This window comes from Geotrypetes seraphini, chromosome 3, assembly GCF_902459505.1.
Source record: "Geotrypetes seraphini chromosome 3, aGeoSer1.1, whole genome shotgun sequence".
Classification (NCBI taxonomy): domain Eukaryota; kingdom Metazoa; phylum Chordata; class Amphibia; order Gymnophiona; family Dermophiidae; genus Geotrypetes; species Geotrypetes seraphini.
Genome location: NC_047086.1, coordinates 275,419,335 through 275,434,284, shown reverse-complemented (window position 1 = coordinate 275,434,284; position 14,950 = coordinate 275,419,335). Strand labels below are relative to the sequence as shown.

The 14,950-nt window shown below is 45.4% G+C and overlaps 1 protein-coding gene across 4 annotated transcripts in view; it reads right to left on the bottom strand.

Annotated features, from left to right (window-relative positions):
• BIRC6 (baculoviral IAP repeat containing 6) overlaps positions 1-14,950 on the bottom strand; it is a 1,530,571-nt gene that overhangs the window by 1,364,743 nt on the left and 150,878 nt on the right. For 3 of the 4 annotated variants that reach the window (XM_033935681.1, XM_033935678.1, XM_033935679.1), the window contains exon 3: positions 13,598-13,735. The exons of the other annotated variant lie outside the window; for it this stretch is intronic. In XM_033935681.1, the coding sequence (XP_033791572.1) occupies positions 13,598-13,735 (138 nt within the window). The remainder of the gene's footprint in view (positions 1-13,597; positions 13,736-14,950) is intronic. 4 annotated transcript variants of the gene reach the window in all.

Sequence of the window (14,950 nt, the reverse complement as noted above, 5' to 3'; positions counted from 1 at the left end):
AGATTGCGATAATAGCTTTGGAGGTTGAGTCACCAGCCCATTGCCTAATCCAGAGCATCCTGCAGGCTGAAATTGACTTTGTGACACTGGGGTAAAGGATCGTTGCTCTCACACTCAAAACTCTGTAACCTAGTATAACAGGCACAGGACACAAAGGATGCCACTGTGGCTGCTTTGATTCCAAAAGCCAAAGCCTTGAACAGCCTCTTGAAAACCCCATCCACTCTGTAATCCTGCATATCCTTTAACACAGTGTTCTTCAACCTTTTGACACCTATGGACCGGCAAAAATAAAATAATTTTTTTGTGGAGCATCACCGATCCGCAGACCGGCAGTTGAAGAACACTGGGCTAAGACGTGGGCCAGACCCAGCCCATCTCCACCCAATCTACGCCCCAGACCCCGCCCCCATAAGAGTACTAGTTGTAAAACCATTTTTTCCCATTCATTTTTCATATACACTTCTCCCTCCATATTCGCGGTTTCAGCAATCACGGTTTAGATTATTTGCGATTTTTAGCTTGATCACTTCTCCCCCCAAATTACATCAGCTTGCATAGAGAAATCGCCGATTCCAAGCGTTTACGGAAAAAATCACTGATTCCCAGCACTTTCTTCACCGTGTTTTGCCTCTTCTTCAGGAACAGGCCAGGTCTCCAGCCATGTTATTCGTGGTTTCACCATATTCACGATGGTTTTTAATAGAAAACAGCGAATAACATGAAAAAGTTATTCACGGTTTTTCTGTATTTGCAGTTCTGTTAATCCCCTATCACAGCGAATATGGCGGGAGAAGTGTACAGTATACACACACAATATATAATTGTATTAACAACACATAAGGGTTCCTACTCTCCTTTGTTTGTATTATGGTATTGCCTTGTTTCTAGGTATTGGGAGACATACTACTGTACAATTAACCAATGTTAATGTTCGCTTTGCTCACATAGTTTTTCTTAGAGGTGAGCTCTTATGGCTTAATTGCCACATGTTTGACAAACTGGTATTTTCTCCTCTTTCTCCCTCTTCCTGGAGAGGGTTTTCTATTCCTTTTCTCATCTGTGACCTCATTCTTTCTTATCTAATTGCTATGATCTCATTCGGGGCGGGCATCTCTCCTTCTGGTTCATCTCATATTCGACACTTGCTATACCAATATGGTATCCCTTAAATTTTCCTCTTGGAATGTCAACGGTATTAACCAACCGCTTAAATGTAAGAAAATTATGGACTATCTTAGATTGAAAGATTATGATATCCTTCTATTACAGGAGACCCACCTTAATCCCAGGGATTGTTCCCATCTCAAAGTGCCTGGATTTGCCACTCACTTATTTTCTCCGGCATTCTGCAAGAAGAGAGGGGTGTCCATTTTGTTCAAATCCTCATTACAGACCCAAATTCTGCACCAATCTTCTGACTTGGAGGGCAGATGGATTATCGTTTCTGTCCAAATTGGGGATAAGTTGTTTTCTGTCGCTAATGTTTATGCACCAAACATCGATATGCCCTCTTTTATGTCCTCGTTGCGAGACACACTTTTGAATTTTTCTGAACACCCCTTGATTATCGGAGGTGATTTTAATCTACCACTTGATGTTCTTAAAGATAGACAGTCTCTCTCTCATTTCTGAGTCTCTAAAATGTGGACTGAACTTCATCATGTTATTCAAGATCTTGGTCTCTGTGACCCCTGGAGACTACTCCACCCTGAGGAACGCTCCTTTACATTCCATTCTGCACCACACCGGTCCTACTCTCGAATCGATTTCTTTCTCATCTCCAAATCCCTGCTTTCTCTTGTTCGTGCCTCTCTAATTCATCCTATCATTTTATCGGATCATGCTCCTATTGGTATACACATTGAGCTGCAACATGCCCATCCTGGACGCATATGGTGGTTTAACACATCCCTTCTCTCAGACATCATGTTTCAAGACAAAATTCATAACTTTATTCCTGACTTCTTCAATACTAATGTTTCTTCCATCTCCTCTTTCTCCACTATATGGGAAGCCTTCAAAGCGAGTCTCAGGGGTGAAGTTATTAGCTTCCTGGCCTGGAAACGGAAATCTGAATCCTCTAGACTTGAAGCCTTGGAAAAATAAATTTTCTGCATTAGAAAAGCAGCAGGTTAGAGACAATCTAGCCCATGTCTCTCCAGGTCTTATTAAGAAAAAGGTTGAATATAACCTGCTATCGCGGCTTAAAGCTCAAAAGGATTTCCTGATCTCCAAATCCGGCACCTATGTCTCCGCCAATAAATCCGGACGCTTCCTTGCTCGATATCTGGCTAATCGTAAACAACGTGCTAGAGTCGCTGCCTTGCTTAGAGAAGATGGTACACCTGCCACTGACGAAGCCTCTATATCTCAACTTTTTGCGTCCTTCTATGAGAATCTATATTCTTCGTCTGCGTCCTCTTCGTCTGTTTCTGCTTCTCGTTTTCTGCAGAACATTTCTCACCCTTCCTTGTCACAATCTCAGGCCTCCAGCCTCGGTGCCCCTATTTCTGAGGCCGAGATCTTGGAAGCCATTAAATCTTTATCGTCTCACAAATCTCCAGGGCCTGATGGCTATCCGATTGAATTTTACAAAACTTTTTCTGCGGACCTTGTACCCTTACTGAAGCAACTTTTTGATTATCTCTTTTCCTTTCCTGAAGATCAAGGTTGCTTTGCGGAAGCTCATATTATAGTCTTACCCAAAGCGGGGAGAGTTGAAACTAAAGTAGCCAATTACAGACCCATTTCTCTGCTTAACACTGATTGTAAGATTCTAGCTAAAATTCTGGCCTCCCGACTAGTTAAGGTTCTTGGCCTTCTTATCCATCCTGATCAAGTAGGCTTTATGAGAAACCGCTTTATTGGAGACAATGCACGTACTTTTAATGCTGTACTGGATGTTGCCCATTCTTCTCCCGTTCCTATGGTAGCAATCTCTTTAGATGCTGAGAAGGCCTTTGATATGGTCGAATGGACTCATCTATTCACCGTTCTCTCCTGGTTTGGCTGTGGCTCTGATTTGTGAAATGGATTCAGTTATTATACGCTAAGCCCTTTTCTAGATTACGTATTAACGATTCTCTCTCTGCTCCCGTCCATCTTCACAGGGGTACCTGCCAAGGTTATCCTCTATCCCCTCTCCTGTTTAATTTAGCCCTTGAACCTCTGCTATTGGCTACCCGTCAGCATCCTCATCTCATAGGCGTTCCCATAGGCTCTTTGCAGGTCAAAACTCTGGCATATGCGGACGACTTACTTCTATTCCTCTCCAAGCCTGCCTCTTCGATTCCCGTTCTACTCCAATTGGTATCCGAGTTTTCCCTCTGTTCAGGCTATTGTATAAACTGGGATAAATCAGAAATTATGCCTCTCAACGATATAACTTCTCTTTCTGATTGTGGCAACGTCTCTTTTCGGTCGGCCAGTTCTTCCTTGAAATATATCGGTACCCTTTTTCACCAGGATACCGATACTATGTTTCTCAATCTATCTGCCATAATTGTTAAAGTTGACACTCTATTAAAGAGATGGTCCCCCCTTTCTCTTTCATGGTAGGGAAGTCTGGAAGCAATCAAAATGACAATTACCCCGATCGTCAACTACTATCTTTCCATGCTGCCCAGGCTAGCTCCGAAGGGCTTCTATAAATCTATTGAAAGCAAACTATCTGAATATCTATGTTGTAAAAAAAACCCTCGCATTTCCCTAACTATTGTCAAATCATCAAAGGAGGACGGGGGTATGAAATTCCCTGACTTCTTCCTCTATCATCTTGCGGCTCTACTCCGATACAGCTCTCTATGGATCCAGGACTTGAATACACATATGGGACAAGCTGCCTGGTTTCACATTGAACAGCATATCGTACATCCTATTCCATTGTCTTGCTTGCCGTACCTTTCTCCTTCTTCGCTACCCTCTAAATCAGTCACCATCTGTGCTACCCTCCAAGCGATCCAACATTTTGATAGAATCTCTCGGACGGATCGAAGATTCACCTTATCTTCCCCTTTATGGTACAACTCCTCCTTCTAGATTGCTAATCACCACATCCATTGGTGTACTTGGATGGATAGGGGGGTGTGGATGTTAAACCAGGTTATGGATAATGGAGTTCTTCTCTTCTTTTCACAGATTATGGACAAATTCGCCCTCCCTCCTGCGGAATGTTTTCATTGGCTTCAACTCTCTCATTGTTTAAAAAAATGTTCTCCTTCTATTTTCACCTATTCTCCTACATCTGCTTTCCTAACATTTTCCCGACTGGGTCTACTACTTGGTCATACTACATCCCTCTTCTACAAAGAACTTCGTTCCCATTTATTCCCCAGATCCAAGAGATCCACTGACATTTGGTCGGCCTATACAACGTGGCGAGGATCGGACCAAGACTAGGACCTTTATTTTAGTAAAATCGTGCGGCCGACTGCTTCATCTAGCCTTTCCCAATCTCTGTACTTTTTGTCGTACAAAGTCTTCTGGACCCCTAATAAAATGTTTCGGGCGGGACTTAGAGATTCTAATCTCTGCTGGCACTGCTCCTCGGACATTGGTGATCTTCACCATATGATCTTTGCCTGCCCTATTCTTACTTCGTTTTGGACACAGATCTGGCGTCTTATCCAACACATTCTACCCATTACCTCTGAATTCTCCTTTGATATGCAGAGGGTGGCCTCGGATTTTGCAAACCAAGTCATTTGTAGTAACTCGGATTAACTGTACGCCCAAGTTATTTGAAATATTGACTTCTATACATGTGTTTTCTTTGAACAGAAACTAGCATGAGGGGAAAGAGGCCTTTGAAGCGGTCCCCTCCACCGGAAGATGTGCATGCCTCCACTGAGAGCAAGAAGGTTAAAAGTAAGTATTTTCTGAAACATTCCTTCTTGTGTAAGAAATCTGGAAAGCTTTTCCGGCATGCCGTGGATTAGACCTGTGAAATGAGCATTCTACTGTCTTTGGAAGGGGTTTTCATAGAGATGCTGATGTTATGCCTTCCCTTGTGTGATATTTCCTATTTCTTGTCCTTATACTTCCCCTTTTTTATTGTATATACTGTATATATATATATATATATATATTTTTATTGTATACACAATTTTAGGTGGTATCAAATTTAAATAAATTTAAATAAATGCGAGAGCCTGCAGGAGAGGAGCGTGCGAGCCCAGCTCCGCCCCTCTCCCGAACCCGACGACTAAAGCCGCCGCACCCCCCGGAGAGCGGCCTTCTTCACTTGGCCCCCGCACTGTTGCCAGCGGGGAGCCGAGGCAGCGAGAGCCTGCAGGAGAGGAGCGTGCGAGCCCAGCTCCGCCCCTCTCCCGAACCCGATGACTAAAGCCGCCGCACCCCCCGGAGAGCGGCCTTCTTCACTTGGCCCCTGCACTGTTGCCAGCGGGGAGCCGAGGCAGCGAGAGCCTGCAGGAGAGGAGCGTGCGAGCCCAGCTCCGCCCCTCTCCCAAACCCGACGACTAAAGCCGCCGCACCCCCCGGAGAGCGGCCTTCTTCACTTGGCCCCCGCACTGTTGCCAGCGGGGAGCCGAGGCAGCGAGAGCCTGCCTTATTGTTTACTGTATTACCTACTGTTTACATTGTTTACATTGTACTGTACTGCCTACTGCACCGCGCGCACACGCTTAACTTGTTCAGCCTGTTTAACTTTACATCGATCTATTGCATTGCTGCAACCTGCTTAACTTTGTACTGCCTAACGCACCGCTGTAACCTGCACAACTCTGTACTGCCTTTTTGCACCGCTGTAACCGGCTCAGCTTTATATTGTCCACTGCGCCACTGAAACCTGCCAAACTTTGCCCCTCAGCCCCCCTCCGACTACTACCATACCCCACGCTCTTCCCCCCCCACGAGCGTGTCACCATGGCAAGGCCAAACACCCCTCAATGCGTAGCACTACTCCTACTATATCTCATCACCCTCAGGATCTGCTCTGCTGACCCATCACACACAACCACCATCCCTGTCCACTTCTCCCTATATCACCCTTCAAAACCCAAAGTACCCTCGCTCACACCCCACACCCCACATTCTCACCCTAATACGATTCGGCTCCCAAATCCTCCACCCCCCCGCAAACCCACCAAACCCGGCTCAAAAAAACCTAGAACACTAAAAAAACTGGCCTACTCCCACTATGCCCCAGCCAACCACCCAAACCACCAGAACCTACTAGGCTTTTACCTAAACATTAGATCCACGAGGAACAAAGCCATTCTAATCAGAGACTGGCTGACGGATACCAACCCCGACTTCATCCTACTCACCGAAACCTGGCTACTATCAGACAAGGATATTATAATCAAAGATTGCCTACCCGCAGGATACAAGATCCTCTCCCTGGCCAGAACTCGGGGAAGAGGAGGAGGCCTAGCAATAATCTTCAGAGATCAGCTTAATTGTACGGCACTCAACACCAAATCCTCTCCCAACGCAGAAATATTAGCCATCTCACTCACCTCTAAATCCCTTGCCTCCTCGCTAACTATCACTCTATTCTACATCCCACCCCAAAAATGGTCCCTAGCCAAAGAGGACCTCGCTGACTCCTTATTAACTAATTATCTAACAAGTCCTTACAACCTTCTATGCGGAGACATCAACATCCACCTTGAGCAAGCGGACCAACCAGAAGTTGCCGACTTCTGGTCACTCACCGCCCAACTAGGCTTCTTCAAACCCCCCCCAACCAAAACTCACCAAAAGGGCCATCAGCTAGACCTGGTCACATTCTCCTCCAACGAGCCGACCGACCCAAAAATATACTGGAAACAAGCCAACTGGACAGACTCCCTATGGTCTGACCACAGACTATGCGACTTTTCCTTGGGTTACCAACAAAAACATTCAAGAAACAACAAAACAAGAAACATCACAACCCACACTACTAGAGGAAAGATAGACCCAGAGGAATTCTGGTCTCGCTATGACACCCACATAAAACAAGACGAAGAAATAGATCAACTCATGTCCGCCTGGATCATTGACAGCACTAACATTTTAAATGAAATAGCCCCTACAAAAACCCGCCACATCAGAACCACAAATCAGGAGGGATGGTTCGACACAGAGCTGTTACTGTTAAAGAGGGACCTCAGAAAGTCAGAAAGATTATGGATAAAGTCAGGAACCCAGGAACTCAGAACTGCCTGGAGACTCAAACTAAAAACCTACAAAAACCTTACCAAGGAAAAACGGAAAAAATTCTACTCACACTTAATTGGAAACATCACATCCAACAGCAGCAACCTCTTCAAACTCGTCAATAACTTTTGCAACATTGAAACACTCACTAACAACCAGGAAGATTCAACACTAACCGCCAACACCCTAGCGGATTTCTTCAACTCCAAGATCCTAAAACTAAGATCAGCACTACCCACCAAGACCAATCCCCTGGAGCTCTTTCCCATCCTCCCTGACATCGACATAGCTAAACCAGACCAAGGGTCTAGATCCGACCTAAACTGGAACCAACTTACCACAATCGACTGGAAAACCTTCAACAAATATTATAACAAATACACCAAATCCTTCTGCAAACTAGATACTTGCCCCCCAAATGTGATGAAAACGGCTCCGATCTACTTCAAAGCAAACATGCTACTATGGGTCAACTCCCTACTATCCGCAGGAAACTTCCCTCCAGAACAAGGACATATCTTAATAACCCCAATCATAAAAAGCATAAAGGACTCTTCCAACGCACCTTCCAATTACAGACCAATAGCTAACATACCACTATTCACCAAAATCGCGGAAGGGGCAGTAAAAGCAGAACTCTCCGCATACCTGGAAAAATTCAATATCCTAAGCGACAATCAATCGGGCTTCCGCACGGACCACAGCACAGAGACCATCATCGCCTCCTTACTAGACCACCTGCACATACTCTTCAGTCGGGGCTCCAGCGCCCTGATCTTACAATTTGATCTAAGCAGTGCGTTTGACCTAGTTGACCACACTATTCTCCTGGAATGCCTGGCCCACATTGGAATCTCCGACCGGGTACTCAGCTGGTTCCAAGGGTTCCTACGAAACAGATCCTACAGGGTACACAAAAATGACAATTTCTCCTACAGCTGGGTGAATTCCTGCGGTGTACCACAAGGCTCCCCCTTATCCCCCACCCTGTTCAATATCTACCTCGCCTCCCTCAGTAACCTCCTTCACAAACTTAAGCTCAAATTCTTCATCTATGCAGATGACATCACAATTGTCATCCCTCTAACCAGTCTATCCCAGGATCTTCTCAACTACATAACTAGCATACTCAGCCAGATAGAACTCTGGATGCTCTCCTTCAAACTAAAGCTCAACCCAGACAAAACAAAATTCTTTCTAGCCACCCCCAAAGACAAAATCAAAGACACCACAATCCAGGTGAAAGGATTGGTTTTCCCACTCGAACAAACATTAAAAATACTAGGAGTCACGCTTGACAAACATCTATCCCTAGAAAATCACACCGACCTCACTGTCAAGAAAGGCCTTTCAGCACTCTGGAAACTCCGTACCATAAAGAAATACTTCGATGACACTGCATTTCGACTATTAGTTCAATCCTCTATCCTCAGCATACTGGATTATTGCAATATCATTTACCTAAGCTCCACAAAGAAAATCACCAGAAGACTAAAACTGATTCAAAATACAGCTGTCCGCCTCATTTTCGGCCTGAACAAATGGGAACACATCACCCCCTTCTACCACCAACTGCACTGGCTACCCTTCGAATCCCGAGTCCTCTTCAAGTTCGCCTGCATCTGTTACAAGACAGTATTTGGTCTCTCACCAAAATACCTCTCCCCACATTTCAATATGTATTGCACCAACAAGAAATCCCGCAGAATCCAGTTGTTTACCTTCCCCTCCATAAAATCATGCCAGCTCAAAAGATTCATCGACAAAACCTTCGCCTTCCAGGCGGCCAAGCTGAACCCTTGGCTAGCCCAAATGATGCTAGAGGCCCCGACCTACCTAGACTTCAGAAAACTTCTCAAAACACACCTCTTCCGCGAACAAGACCCTTAGTCCTTACTCCCCGCATACACTCCAACCCCCCCCCACCCCCACCTCCCTCTCCCCCCCCTCTTCTGGTTTCCCACTCCCTCCTTTTTATCTTCTAACCCAACTATGATAAACCTGTGCTAAAACTACTTTGCCTCCTTCCGCGCTACCCGCAATTCCGACAAAATTTTTGTAAATCCGTGTTCAGACCGGATCCTACTGTAACGGATGTGAACCGCCTAGAACTCTTTGGGTATGGCGGGATATAAGAACCTAATAATAATAATAATAATATCCTTCTTTTCAGAGCTATAGCCGTGAAAGAACCTCTTACCTCTAAACAACAATCTCTCCTTAACATTCTGATTGCTAATGATACAAATGATTCTCCACAATTGGAAATCCGCTTACTCAATGTTGTTTTTGGTGGAACACTGTTCTTATGATCCACTTATACGAGATTAAAGCCACGGAATTTTCCAATAGAGAATTATCCATCTCAGGCATTTGGGAACCTATACAACATTTTTCCCCGTAACTGTTGACATTCTCTATAGATTAGGTAACAGCTTCCTGACCCTTTTGTTTGGCATTTCATTTATTTTCAGACAGCGATGCCCGCCCTGCTGTTTATTTCTATTTCTACTTATGATTGACTCCTCTCCCTCATTACTTTACTGATCTCGCTTCTGGCGTTATATCTCCATTCTTTCTTTTCTCCTTTCTCCCTCTCCAGGATTTATTATAACCCCCGTTTGGGCCTCCTTGTACTCCTCCTATGACTCCATATGCTGTATATTATATGGTAGTTTGCTGTACTATTGGATGTCCTATTCCTTCCGCCTGTTATTTGTTTCTTGTATTTTACTGGTTATCTACCTGCTTCTCTATGTTGCCTTTGAAACTCAATAAACATATTTGAAATCAAACAACACATAATGGTTAGCCACAAAATTAAACTACACAAAGCACACTGTATGCTTCTCAATATTCATTCCTACCAGAACACAGATAACCCCATGCAAATAGGGGACCAAAAACTAAAAGTACTAATATATACAGAAAAACCCTAATATGCAAGACTCTGCATGCAGTACAACCCCAGAGGAAAAGAAACAAATGCATTTCTTCCTGAACAGACAGCAGTTGTAAATCAATCACTAAATTAAAAAATAAAATCATTCCCCCTACCGTTGTCGTCTCCCTCCCTCCATGCTGTGCTGTGCTGTGCCTTCTGGCCTGCACCTCAGTGTAATCTTCGGGCTGGCTCCCTCTTCCTCAGTGCTGCAGTGCACAAAGCCGTAGGCAGCGGCTCCTTGCGTATCCCGCGCCTCATCTGGAAGCCTTCCCTCTGACATTGCGATGACAGAGAGAAGGCTTCCGGTTCAGGCACAGGACGTGCGTAGGAGCCTCTGCCCAAGGCTTTGTGCACTGCAGCACTGAGGAAGAGGGAGCCGGCCCGAAGACAAATGCCGCATCAATCGCACCGTAGACCGGTGGGTGAAGAGCACTGTCTGGGGCCCAATGCACATGCTGGCCCTGTGGACCAGCAGGAAATTTCTACGGACCGGCGGTTGAAGAACACTGCTTTAACACACCTCCCTTGCTCAGCAAGCAGGTGCACTTTGTAACCCGTGCTACCAAGGAATCCACCTTGGGCTGAGCAAATAGTTGATGACACTCTGGTACCATGGGATACAGCTGGGCCATAGTCCTGGCCACTTTAAGGGAACCTTCTGGAGAATCCCAATGCTCCATGACCAACACATTAATGTCAGGATACCAAGGAAACACAGAAGACTGGGCTCTCACACCATGCATAATAAGGAAGAAGCAGAGGGGACCTGCTGGGAGTCCAAGTTTAAATCCCAAACCGAATCAGTAATCAGTAACAGAGCTGATGGCTTGAATAACTGGAGAACTGTGGGATTATTCCCAGGATTGAGAGCCAACACGGGGTTTAACACACCTGACTGCAGCCCTACATACCCTGAGAGAGGGAGTGCATCCCAAGACAGCAATGGCATAGTACGAGACCCATCATCATCCGAATCACCCTCAGAAAGAACCCTAGAGCCTGGTCTGCTGCAACATAAGAAATGCCTTCACCGGCTCAGACCGAGGTCCATCTAGTCCCGCGATCCGCACACACGGCGGCCCATTAGGTACTCCTTTATGGAGACCCGAAATTGCCGTATCCCTCAATATGATATGCAAGAAGGTGTGCATCCAACCTGCGCTTGAAACCCAGAACCGTAGTCTCCGCCACAACATCCACCGGCAGAGAATTCCAAGCGCCCACAACTCACTGTGTGAAATAAAACTTTCTGACATTTATCCTGAACCTGCTGCCGCTCAGTTTCAGACTATGACCTCTTGTCCGTGTCACATCTGACAATGTTAGTAATGCTGCTTCATGGTCTATTTTATCAAATCCTTTTAATATTTTAAAAGTCTCTATCAAATCCCCTCTCAGTCTTCTCTTCTCGAGTGTAAACAGTCCCAGTTTCCTGAGGCGTTCTTTGTAGCTCAAAGTTTCCAATCTTTTGACAAGTTTCGTGGCTCGCCTCTGCACCCTCTCCATCAGAGTAGGTAGACACACCATGGGAGCCCCTGGCCCTTCATGTGCTGTCTGAAGCGTTGCCCAGACTTTCCTTTGGAAGGTTGGCTGTCTTGAAAGGCTTGCTACATCAAATAACAAATTCTGGAGAAAATGACGTATTAGGCAGCGCTGGGTCTCCTGTAGAGGACTCCAGTTTGTGTCTCTTGGGCTCCGCGGGCTCCATGCTCCTGCGCTTAGGAAGACTGCCATTCCAGGGCCCAGAAAGAAAAAATGCCCCAACTAACAGGCTTCCCGCCCATTCTTCAGCCCTAGAGAGCACAGGGGAGGTTAAGCTAGCCGCTTCCCTTTCATGTGATGTGCAGCATGTGGCACAAAAGCGCTCTTTGGGTACCCATCCAGCACAAACCTGGCATGAATTATTAGGGTCAAAAGAACCTAAGGACTCCATCCCTGCCAGTTTTGAGGCAAATAAGGTGATTTGAAGCTTCTGGAGAACTTTGAAAACATATTGGTAAATCCAAGATGGCCGCTGTGGCAGCATTTTGGCACAAAAAAAAGCAGCTTTAAAAAGCAGCAAAAGAAAACTTAATTTAGAGGAGAAGGAACATGCAGCAACATTCAAAAACATCATTTGCAGATCACCTTACCCCCCCTCTCCCCCCAATTTTTTTCATAGGCTGTAACACAGCCTTACTTACTGGCAATGTGCTGCAACCTGCCTCAGCTATTAAGGTAGCTGGATTTGGGAGAAGAAATCAATGTCTCAAACAGAACACCTTTCCAGTGCTGAATCTAAGGGTTGCCAGTCTGACCGAGCTTCCATCCCCCGCTGACATACAAAAATGGGGGGGGGAGGTGAGATGAAGCCAGCATCCTGTGAGACCCCAAAGAGTCCCCTATGGATGTCTAACAGCCTGCATTCAAACACCTGCTACCAGTAGGTGAGCAATCTACATGGTATGTCCTCGAGCTCCTAAAAGGCTTTTGCAGGCTGGCTAACAGATACCATGAAGGACTGGCCTGTCAGCTGCAGACCGAGGTCTGCTTCTTCTCCATGCAGGCAGAACTGGACCCTCGACTAGGGGAACTCAGCACCAAAAGATTAAGAAAATATGTGATAAAGCTGACCAAAAATAAATAAACAGAACAGATCAGAAACACTCCTTCAGGCTTGTGTCCAGAAGGAAAAAAACTATAAGAGGCAGCAGTAACCTGTGAGGTAGGAGAGATTCAGGGAAAAAAAATCTGGAGTAAATTCCTTCTGCAAGGCTCGTGATATAACACGCTCGTCCAGAATGACACACCTAATGCACTAGAACTGGCCTCCACCCTCTACTCCCCTCCCCCCCCCAAACCACTGGATCTGTCTTCTTACCTCATCTTAAGGTTATAGTGCTGGGATAGTGCAAAATCTTGAGTATCTGTGAATGCTAAAAATCTTCAGCACACACAGATCCTCAAGGCCCTGCACTAGTCCCAGTACATAACCTTGAGACCAGATAAGTCAGATCTGGTTGTTTCAGGGAGAGGTGGAGGAGAAATGCTAAGGGGAAGGGTAGTCGATTATTGAGGGAATTTTGGGTTGGATTTAAAACCAAATATATTATGGTGTTTTGGAGTCTTTGAAGCAAGACGTAGGTGATTATTAGAGAAGGGAAAGTAGTTAAAGCCACAGCCTCGGCACCCTGAGGTTGTGGGTTCGAACTCACACTGCTCCCTGTGACCCTGGGCTAGTCACTTAATCCCCCCCATTACCCCAGGTACATTAGATAGATTGTTAGTCCACTGGGACAGACAGGGAAGAAGAGTACCTGAATAAATTCATGCAAACAGTTCTAAGCTCCCTTGAGAGAACGGTTTAGAAAATTGAATGAATAAATAAAAGTAGATAGATAAGAGATATATACATAGAAAATCAAAACTAAATCCAGTATAAAGGAAAAGATAAATCAAGCAAATGGTGAATATGTCACCAACACTTGAGGCAAGTTAGTTTCATACCTTTGCAACTTTATGGTTTGCTGCAGTCTCATGTGAGGTATTTTTTAAACCATCTTTGAGTTGTGTGATGAACAAGTCATACCCTTCTGTACTTGACACATCAACCTTCTCTACACAAGCTGTTAACAACTGCTGAGCCTAAAAACAAATTTAAACTATAAGTCACGCAATATGCTTTCAAAAGTATGCATTATAATGGCTTAATTTGTTAGGGACACTATATGAGAAAGAAATCATTCTATCAAACCATTTAAGAAAATTAATTTAACAGTCACCGGAAGTTACAGAAGGAGCAACTTTCTCAGGATAAAAGCAAAATAAAATAGGATTCAAACGTCTTCTCATTCCCAGCATTTAAAATAGGATTCAAACGTCTTCTCATTCCCAGCATTTTTTTAAAAAGTCATTGTTTCTCAAGGATACCTACAAAAAGATTGCACTCAATGTGTATTAACTAAGGGGGAAATTCTAAAACTAGCGCCCTACCGATGCCTAAATTAATTGTAAAATGACATTAGAAATGGCAAAGGGCAGCAAGGTTGAGATGCCTACTGACGACTAAATAAAAGGTGCAGGAATTGCGCCTATGTATGTGCTTTAGGCTGCCAAATGCCAAAATAGGAACGGTCAACACTGGAAGTGGCATTAGGCAGCCTAAAGTGCTTATGTAGGCAGGATTCACAAAAAGATAAGCACCAGGAATGTAGATCCAGAAAACCATGACCTACATTTCTGGCACCTATCTTTGCTGGGGGTTCACGACAATAGTCCACAGTCTGCCATCAGCTGATGGCTTCAGGGAGTCCTACTGGCTCAGCTGATCAGGGATCCCCCTGACCTGATCAGCTGAACTGGCAGGAGATCCACTATTCCTCTCGCCTTCCCTCCCACTCACCAACCAACTGATACCCCCACCCACCTGAAATCAGCAGGAGGGATGCCCCCTCCCTCCTGCCTTAATGAGGCCCACCCATAGACTATAAGACAGGCAAGAGGGATGCCCACTCCATCCTGCCAGCAGGCTCACGTCTTCTAAATGATGGGCCTTCCCAGTGCTCCCTGGGATGCACTGGGAGGGGCCTAAGGTCCCTCCTATGAAGAGTGGGCAACCCTCCTGCTGATTTTGGGGGGGGGGGGGGGTCTTCTGCCGTCCGCTGTTTTCCCTGCCAGCTGAGATGATCACAGGGGAATTCCTGATCAGCTCAGCTGGCAGGACTTCTCAAAGCTGCCAGACTTGGGACTTCTCCTGCCAGCTCAGCTACTTGGGGCTTTCCCTGCTGGCTCATCAGGGATTTTCCTGCTATGATCATCTCAGTCAGCAGTGAGATCAGCAGCATCAGACAGAAGAAAACT